Genomic DNA, 9,071 nt, shown 5'->3' with positions numbered 1-9,071 from the left:
GCATTTGCACTTGCTCTTCTTGGACTGAACTCCTGCTTCTTATTCTGTGTTAACCTCCCTTTTAACTACTTCGCTCCTGTAGCATTTGTGCAAGCAGACCAATTGAGGCTGCCTCCTATTCTCTTCTCTTCCTGATTTACATCCTATATTCTGGTTTGGGGACAATAAATACTAGGATGTTCTGACTATACTACATTCCTCCTCCTTGTCCATCTCTACTTCATTCATTCATTCATTCATTCATTCATTCATTCACTCACTCGTGTAAAAGAGTTTGCTATATGTTGTGCCCATTGTTATCTATCTGGATCAAAGTAGTTAGGTTTCCAAAACTGCCTGTACTTGAAAGGTTTCCCCAAATTCCTCAAAAGTCTTGCCAGATCATTAAAATGCAACTAAGTCTTACTTAATATGGAACTACCATTGGTGAAGTCTAGTTTCTACTATATGAAGGGGACTTCTGGTGACAGTTCTGTATGAGTCAACCAGTGCTAATATGAACACAGCCATACTTTGCTAAAGGCTAGTTATATATATTTCCCAACTGAAAACTGTAGGTGCTCAAGCTGAAAGATACTGATTTGTTTGTATTGTGCATGAAAAATGGATAACATTGTTGGGTCCAGGAGACACAAGTATGAGGATAGTTGCATTTTTTATATATAGAATGCAATGCTATGGGAAACAGGCATGGTTTTCAGGAAACGTCAAAATCTTGCCTTCTGCACTGTTATTACCTATGTACAGCAAGCATCCTTTTAATGCAGAGTTGTTCTGAACCATAGAACACTGTGCCATGTTGAGTGTGGCTGTTGTAAGCAACAATCTTCATCTCATGACTTGGAAAGTCTGGCTGAAATCAGTGGTTTTACTTAATAGTTGTTTTTAAGTCTACTTGAATTGGTTTTTGCAATTATTTTTCAGGTGATGTACACTTGCCTACGTACACTTTTTTATATTGTTAAAAATAAACAGAGACCTTATGTTATGTCTATTGTGATTGTGTACAAAAGCCTCCCAGTGCTCTTGGGTGATCAGTGAAGCTTGAATCTCCCTCTATTTACTGTATGGTCACTGTCAGTTCAATGAACTGCCTTCTTGTTCTCCACCATTGTCCCACACTCCCTTAAACATTTGTCACTGAAATGCCTCCAAAGACAAATAAACTGTCACCGAGAATTCAAACCTGGTAACTGGGAAGAAAAGGGACACAAGGGGACCCAGTGGATTATTTTACATGAAATTGAAGGGAGGGGATGGAGAGAGGCTTTCTTTCCCTAAACACATTTAGTCAGGGGTGGGCCAAGGCTTGCAAATATTTTGTAAATCTTGGAAACATCAAAGAAGCCAGGACAATATTTGTTTCTTGTGTCCTTCACTGAGAATTGCCACTTGTCCTCCTGGCAACTCTCACCTGCTCTGCAGAGTGCGGATGGACTGTGGTTGTGTGGACTGAACAGGGGGAGGTTTGCAAAGTCAGCTATGGAACTGGAAGGGTTGTGAGAAGTGGAAACCAATGTTATGTCATCTCAGAAATGCTTGACAAGAAAGATGTGTGTGTGTGTGTGTGTGTGTGTGTCATTTTTGGTGTAGACAATTCTTCAGCAGGTAAAGGGAGTTATGCTTACAAGTTTAAAAAATGTTTTAGAATAACTAAAATGACTAACAAATTGTGGCAGAGGTCAACTTCTATATATGCTTTACAGTGCAGAGATAGAAGTCATTGTGGATCCCTTCAGGATATAGCACTGAATTCCCAACTAACTGTTACCAGTTTTTATAAGAAAGTCAGTAACAGATGCAGCAGAGAAAGCATAGTTGGGTGCCCAGGACCAACTTCTACATTAAAATGATCCAGGAAATATACTACAGAAGTGACACAAAAACATCACACCCCCAACTCCACCCCAAGCTCAGTGTCACGTTTACTTCCAGCAGCTGCTTTTGATAGGAGCCTCTCAAATCAACGCTTTCTTGAGTTTTTAAAAATAGCATTCAATTATCAGTCTTTTTCTGTTAATGTATTCTTTACTTCTTCCTGAGGAAAAGTCATCCCTCTGTAAGGGACCAAAAACATTTAATCCCCCCACCCATCAGGGATGGGCTGGCATTGTCTCAGATCAGGAAGAGGAAGTTGAGACAGATTGAAATGTGCTTTGACCATATCCAGGAATGACAGGAGGCAAATATTTAAGCTCATCCTCAAAAGACTGCGAACTCAGGATTTAGTTTAAGAAAGCTGATTCCCTTGACAAGCCTTTCTCAATTCCTCTTTCTTGTAACAATGTTTGTAACAAAGTAAAAATGATTTCAGCATTATTTTCACAAGGGGTTAATATTCAACCATTCAAGTAACTTTAGCGACAAATTTAGTTTATAGCTTTATACTTGTAGATTTGTTTGATATCCCACTTTGGGCTTAAAAAAAAGAAGTCTTTTTGTGAACTGATGGAAAAATTGAACAAGTGATCTAAAGAAAATGGTGAAAGGCAATGGTGCATGTGGTTGAAACAGCAGATTTTATAAAAGGGATTTTACAATATTGTTAATTGCCTCTAAACAACTAGCAGGTCTGGTTTTACCTTTGTTAAAAATAAAAAGTTAAGTAAGAAAACATGACAGTCCTTGCTGATCTTCTATACCATCCCCAGTAAAGGTTTGTTTGTTGTGGCTTTTAATCTTTTGACTTGTCTTCCAATCACAGCGTTGAAAAAGAAAAGTTTTAAATAAACAGCAGGGATACAAGATAAATAAACTAAAAAAAAAAAAAGCAAGTGCCTAGCTTGGCACAGTTCAAGCTCTATCCCCTGGAGGGAGGACCAAGCGCTCTCTCTTTTGTGTTAATGTTTAAAAGATTTTCAAATGCCGGAGTTTATTCCTACTGCAAACATTTCTATTTACAAGGTCAATTGTATCAGCACTTGAGACAGCTTAAGAGCGTAATTATTTATCTAAGGGCGTTTTGAGTGTAGATCAGTAGCTCTGGCAGAAAACCAGCCATCAGCAGGCCGCAAAACAAGTGCTAAGACCACTATCAGACAAGGGCTTGTCATTGTTGATCACACATGGTTATGTCTGCCCTCTTCAGCGTGGGAGGAAGATGAGCTGGTATGCAGTGTCCTTAATTCTGCATCCAATGCAAGCATTTGAAGTATATGCTCCCTTAATGTGTTGTAGTGCTCATGGAACATGACCTCCTTCAGTAATGAAGCACGCAGGCAAGATACTTGTGCACAAACACAGGACTTTCTATGAAATTGCTATCCACAGCTATTTGCTACTTCAAAGGGAAAGCTGTGGCAGAGCACATTTCTGTTGAAAGACTAAACAGCTAACTGGAATTGTCCTCCCCAGCTTTAACTCTGCCTCGTTGTCATGCCAACACAGCTTAAATCTATCACTTTCACTGAATGGGAATGTTTTCAAAACAGCACTTATTTTTTCAAGCTACTTATTCACTAAAATAGGGTAAGTAATTACTAACAGCTACTTAACTTATAGCAGAAATATCCCCCAGTTGCTCATATGCAAAACAGTCTCACTGAATTCTATGGAGTTACTTCAGTGTAAGGGTTTTGAGGAATGCAACTGTACATTAATTACATGCATTTGTTTTCCCATCTCCTCTCCCAAGAGCAGTGCAATGAAAGCAATTTCACCAGTTCTATTCTTTAAAAATCTCTCTTTACTAATTTACACATAAAAATACACAAGCAATAGATACTTAAAACATAGGACCTATTCACACATTCTATAAAAATACAATGTTCAAGGGAGTTCAGAGAGGCATTTGTACAATTCTACAAAGTTCATAAAGTCTCAAAACAATACAGAAGATAACTTCAAATCAATAAAATACACTGTACATTTGAGCTAGCATTTTTTCCATGGAAATTACTGTAACTTGTATCCCTTTACATATCAAATAAGATCTGTATCTTTGCAACAGAAGAATAGCAGATGCATTTATCTTGCAAGTGGGGTGCATTTAAATCTTTAATTTCTTAAAAAATAAATTATTCCCAAAGTATACAATTTATAAATTTCTATATACAAGTGAGAATGACTGGTAACAAATCCCAGTTTTAAATACATTTTATATAAGATTTACCAGAGGTCAGCCCCCTGATAGGAACAGAGGCAATATAACTTTTCAGGGTATTTTTTACATACAAGTTCTTGAATTTAAAAAGTGTCTTTTGAAGATGGCAGTGCAGAGCTCTTTTAAGACAAAGGTTGTATTGTTCAATATAGCCAACAGATCAGCATTATATTCTCCTAGGTTGAGGCAAAAGAAAGATTTGCTGGTGAGCTTTTGTATTGCAATTCTGAGTGATGCACTTCCAACATTGTGAGGGAGGGAATCCTTGTAGGAAAAGGCATGAAAACTGTGTAATCACACGTGTGTAGATAATACACAGCTAGTTTGCTGTTTGTGCACAAGCTGGGATGCTTCCTAGTATATATCCACCATGAAAGAGAAGCATGTGCAACACATGACTAACTACATAGAGTTTTTACACTTTAATCTCAGAATAAAATTCCTACCAGTAGGAAATACTGGTGTTCAAAACAACCACGAGAAAAGGTGTTGGGAAACCTTCAAACATACTCAAGCCTCTTCTGCTCACACATACCCAATTAAAAGGAATCAACATTGTATCTTCTTTCAGGCACTGCTATGAATGCCGTGAATGTTGAAGGGTGGATGGGGGAGAAAGGACTCCATTTGAAGTTGTAGACTAGCTCTGTAAGGCAGCAATTCTGAAGGCACTCTGGGGAAGCCGAACCCTTCATGTCTACTGCTTGGAAAAAAGCAACCATTTTCTATTTGCGATTTGGTTTGGTGGCATGACATATCAGTCTACAACATTACTGTAAACTTGTTTGCTTGCTGCTAAGGAGCCAAGTGGCAACAACTTGCATAGTGCACACTGAGGGATGCTTTCATATACATTTCCCTATATGGCTGTAGGGAGAGACAAGGGGGGAAAATGACCCATGCACACATTACCATGTACAAATGCTTTCCTGCATGTACACAGTGTGAAGTGGCAATTGGTGGTGTATCATATACACAGCAAAATAAGCACTGCGTGATCTTTATATATGACAGACACATTCAGGTTGTCTCATGCAGTCATGTAAAGCAAATGTCATGAGAAAACATCCCTAGGGCTGCAGTCTGAAGCAACTTGTTTGGACATCAATGTAACTCTTGCAACTGAAGTGCCTAATAACAAATTCCACAGTTCATGAATTCATTTAGAACAGTGGCTAAAGGTTTATAAAAAAAGGATTCTGATAGTGCTACTATCCCTTTTAACATGATTTTAAAAGGGTGGGGGGAATGCCCAGAGTAAAAAATTAAGAACAGAAAGAGGGCTATCCACAGAGCAAAGAAACGTTCCTATCAGGCTATCTATCCCCAGCCCAGCAAACTGTCCAACTGAAATAGTCAGGCGAGGCTGGAGTGTCCAATGATGAAACAAAGGTAGCCCAATCAAAATCAAAAGGCAAATGGGTCTGCTTTGGGGTTTGCTTTAAAGATGTGGCAAATTCTCTCCCGAGTAAGGCACGCAGCTTTAAAGTAAGGTTCAGTTTGGGGGGGGCGTAAGAAGAGAGGTGTATTTCATTATTTTGCATAATATCTTTAGGGGCCAGTTAAGAGTCCGTCGACTGTCCAGCACAGTTAATGAACGCTCCTCTGTGAGGGTATCTCCTTTCTCAGTGACACCCCCAAGCCAATAAACGGAGGAAAGCTTTTTTTGTGCAAGCCAGGCCCATGTGGCCAGCCCAGGCTCGCTCCCTCCCTCCCTCTCTCTCCACAACCCTGGCCCAGGCCAGGCCTTGTCGAGCGCCCCTTAAGAGCGACCGGATGGAAATGGCTACGAGAGCAGCAGCAAAATGGAGGAGGCCGAAAGGAGCGTCCAAGGAGCAGCGCGAGCCGGGCAGCCGCCGCCCGGCTTCCTGGGGAAAAGCGCTTCGGCTCCAGCACCGGCCACGTCGTCGAGCTCGTCTTTGCTCCGTTGTCCGGGCTCGTCTTCGTAGTCCTCGTCGTAGTAGTCGTCGCTGGTGCTGTCCAAAGCGCCGCTGCTGCCGGGGCCAACAGAGTCGGCTCCGAAACAGAGGCGGGCCATGTTCTCCTTGATCGACTCGCAGATGGGCCGCTCGAGGCCGTCGCACACGCAGTCGTTGAGCAGCAGCGCCTTGGGTACGGCCAGCATGTCCTCGATGACGGTGCGGCACTCCTCGGTGCAGCGTAGGCCGTTGAAGAGCTTCCCGCAGTAGGCCATGTAACGATTCAGCGCCAGGCTGCACCGGCTGTCCCAGTCGCAGCGCCGCCGCGCCTCCGTGCAGCCGATCACGCCGCCCGCTTCGCCTCCTCCACCGCCGCCCCCGCCCCCTGCGCCGCCGCTGGTCCGAGGCAAGCACGGCTCGATGGCGCGCTTGGTGGCCCGGCAGTTCTCATCCTGGTCGCAGTCGCAGTCCTCCAGCGCAGGGCCCCGCCTGGTGTGGTTCAGCTGGATGAGCGCGGAGATGCAATGGCTTGGGCACCGCCGCCTATTGGAGGAGGACGAAGACGCAGCGGCTGCAGCAGCACCAGCGAAGCCGTCCCCCGCGGCCATGAGCACCGGCGCGCACGCCTCGACGTACTGGCTGTAAGCGTAGCCGCAGTCGGGCTCCTCTTGGCACTGCAGCATCGCCTGCCAACAGATCAGGCGCCGGCCTTGAGCCCCCGGCGGAGGGGAAGCGGCGCCGAGCAGCAGCAGCAGCAGCAGCCGGAGCGCCAAGGCGCCCGGCAGCGGGAGAAGCGCGGCCCGCCAGCACCGCCACCCTCCTCCTTCTCCACGCCAGCCTGCCACCATCGCGGGCGGCTGCGGGATAATCGGGAGCGGGAGGCAAACGACAAGGAGGAGGAGGCAGTGATGGTGTTGGAGACGCAGCGGCTGCCGCCGGTGGAAAAGTTAGCTAAAGTCCTGCCAAGTGTGTGCATGAGGGTCCCCCTCATCAATCCATCCGCGCGGCGCCCCTTTTTGGCCTGGGTTCTCTTCCTTAGCGGAAAAGCGGCGGCTTTTTCTCTCGCAGCACAAAAGCCTCCGCCCTCTGCTCCCGGGCTGGAGAGGCCGTGAGACGGTCAATGGGGGCTGGGGGGCGACAGGCTCCCTGCTGAGCTCATGCTGCTGCTGCCGCCGCTGCCTTGTTCCTTCCCGTGCCGACCTTCTTTCTTCGTCTTTAGCGCTCGGCGGGCAGCATCTCTGCACATGCCAGATTGGTCTTCGAGATCCTCCTCCGGGAACTGGAGCTGCAGCCTCAGCTGGGCGCCGAGTGCGCGCAGCGAGCCTCCTTCTCGGCTTGGCAAGCAGAAGTCAGCATAAAACAAGCGCAGCCAGGCTCGCTCGCTCTCCCTTTTTCCCTCCGATGCAGCTTCTGTCGCCGGCAAGCCCCTTCTCCCTTGCCGATCCTTCTGGGGAGCAGTTTTCTTTCGCGAGGCTTTAAATACAAAAGTGCTCTCCAAGCAGCAGCAGCGGCGTGCTCTGATCAGGCCTCATTATGCATGCATGGAAAAGCAAACAAACAAAAAAAATTAGCAACGCTTCTTCTCCTTTTACACATCCCCCCTCAGCTTGAGCTCCCTGGCTGGCGGGTTCTTTCTCCTTTTCCCCACTTTTTTTCCTCCCGTTGCTCGGCCCCTTTTCCTTGCTTCGCTACTTGCTATTGGTCCGGGCTGTTATTGAAACTTTCCCCCTCCTTTCTTTACGATCTGCTGGAGAAAGGGGGAGGATTGAGGGCGGGGGGCTAGTGGGCAGCTCACATTCAAAGCTTGAAAGGAAAGTCTTAACGAGATTGACAGCAGCCCACTAGGAGCCCCTCCTCCTATTAAGGAGGCTTCTCCACCCAGCTTAACGGCAGCGGCTAAAAAGCAAAAAGAGGAAACTTCACACTTGTTTGCAACAGCCAAAAGGTTTGCTTTCCGATTAACATTTTTTGCTAGTGGGATTTTAGGCAAAACGTGGCTTGAAAAGGTTTTTTCATGTGGTGGAACCTTGAGATAACTGAAGGGTTAAAATGTTAATCATCATAAATAGATAGACCCTTTTTTTATTGAAGAGCTTCCAGAAAGGTGGATCATTGCCTACCCTACCCAACATTGTGAGTTGCTTGGTGGAGAACTGGCAGGACAGAAGACCGTGAAACACATACGTGAACCCTCATAGGATATGAGATTCTCCCAACTCCCAACTTAAACCCCGTGACTGGGAAACTTGTCCCCTTAAACTTGTAGCTAACATAAGATTCCATGACCACATCTGTGGGAGACCATTTGCCTTCTGCTTCACTTATTCAAAACACCAATTTATTTGCATGAAGCTTTTGCATCTGAATTTCATGGGCTGAAATATGTGGGTTTGAAGGTGGGGGTAGAAGGGACTCTGCATGTCAGTTATTTGAAAGGTGTTGACATTTGTAACCCCGAGGGTAACTATAAAATCTTATCAGGGCCCTTCTTAAGGATGTACAGCAAATAACAGTTTCTTGAAATCTCTGACATGGCCGAGAAGGAAATCAGCTAGCCAGCCCAGATCTCTTACATCTCATTCATGTCATGTTAAAAAGCCAAAGGAAAAACAAACTCAAGGGACAAAAATGGTTACAACTACGTGGTTACTGATGTAGCAACTGAAATATTTTTGTTTATGTTTTAATGTTAGTGCTACCTTAATTTCAGAGTTGCACAGTCTTTTGACCACAAGGGGCATCAGTGTTTGCTGCCTGACAAAGACTGGAACTTTTTTCACTGGGAGACTATCCATCTGTCATAAAAATCAGGACTAAAGCTATTTTCCAGAGCCAAAGGAAGCCTGGATTCGTGGGATAAATGTTGTCTTACAATCTTACTGAAGTGCCCCACAATTAGAAGTCAATCTGACTGAATCTCTTTCAAAGCACTTTCCAACAAGCATACACTCCATTCTGTGTCTGTTTTTACACTCGGGAGATGCACCATCTAGAGATATGGACATGGATCTGGGTCTGCTTCACATGTATATTTCCTCTACAGGAAGAAC

The 9,071-nt window shown here is 44.8% G+C and overlaps 1 protein-coding gene across 1 annotated transcript; it reads right to left on the bottom strand.

Moving 5' to 3' along the window:
* Positions 1-3,662: 3,662 nt before the first annotated feature.
* On the bottom strand, positions 3,663-7,749 carry GAS1 (growth arrest specific 1). The gene has a single exon (XM_061626544.1). It carries the CDS (start codon positions 6,867-6,869, stop codon positions 5,889-5,891), a length of 981 nt encoding a protein of 326 aa, XP_061482528.1. The 5' UTR covers positions 6,870-7,749; the 3' UTR covers positions 3,663-5,888.
* Between the last annotated feature and the right edge of the window lie 1,322 nt (positions 7,750-9,071).

Source organism: Rhineura floridana, chromosome 1, assembly GCF_030035675.1.
Source record: "Rhineura floridana isolate rRhiFlo1 chromosome 1, rRhiFlo1.hap2, whole genome shotgun sequence".
Classification (NCBI taxonomy): Eukaryota; Metazoa; Chordata; class Lepidosauria; order Squamata; family Rhineuridae; genus Rhineura; species Rhineura floridana.
Note: the sequence above shows the minus strand (reverse complement) of the source record. Positions and strands in the feature narration are given on the sequence as shown.

What these genes read in the sequence shown, in the direction of transcription:
- GAS1 (XM_061626544.1), bottom strand. Translation starts at nt 6,869, where the DNA reads ATGGTGGCAGGCTGGCGTGGAGAAGGAGGAGGGTGGCGGTGCTGGCGG.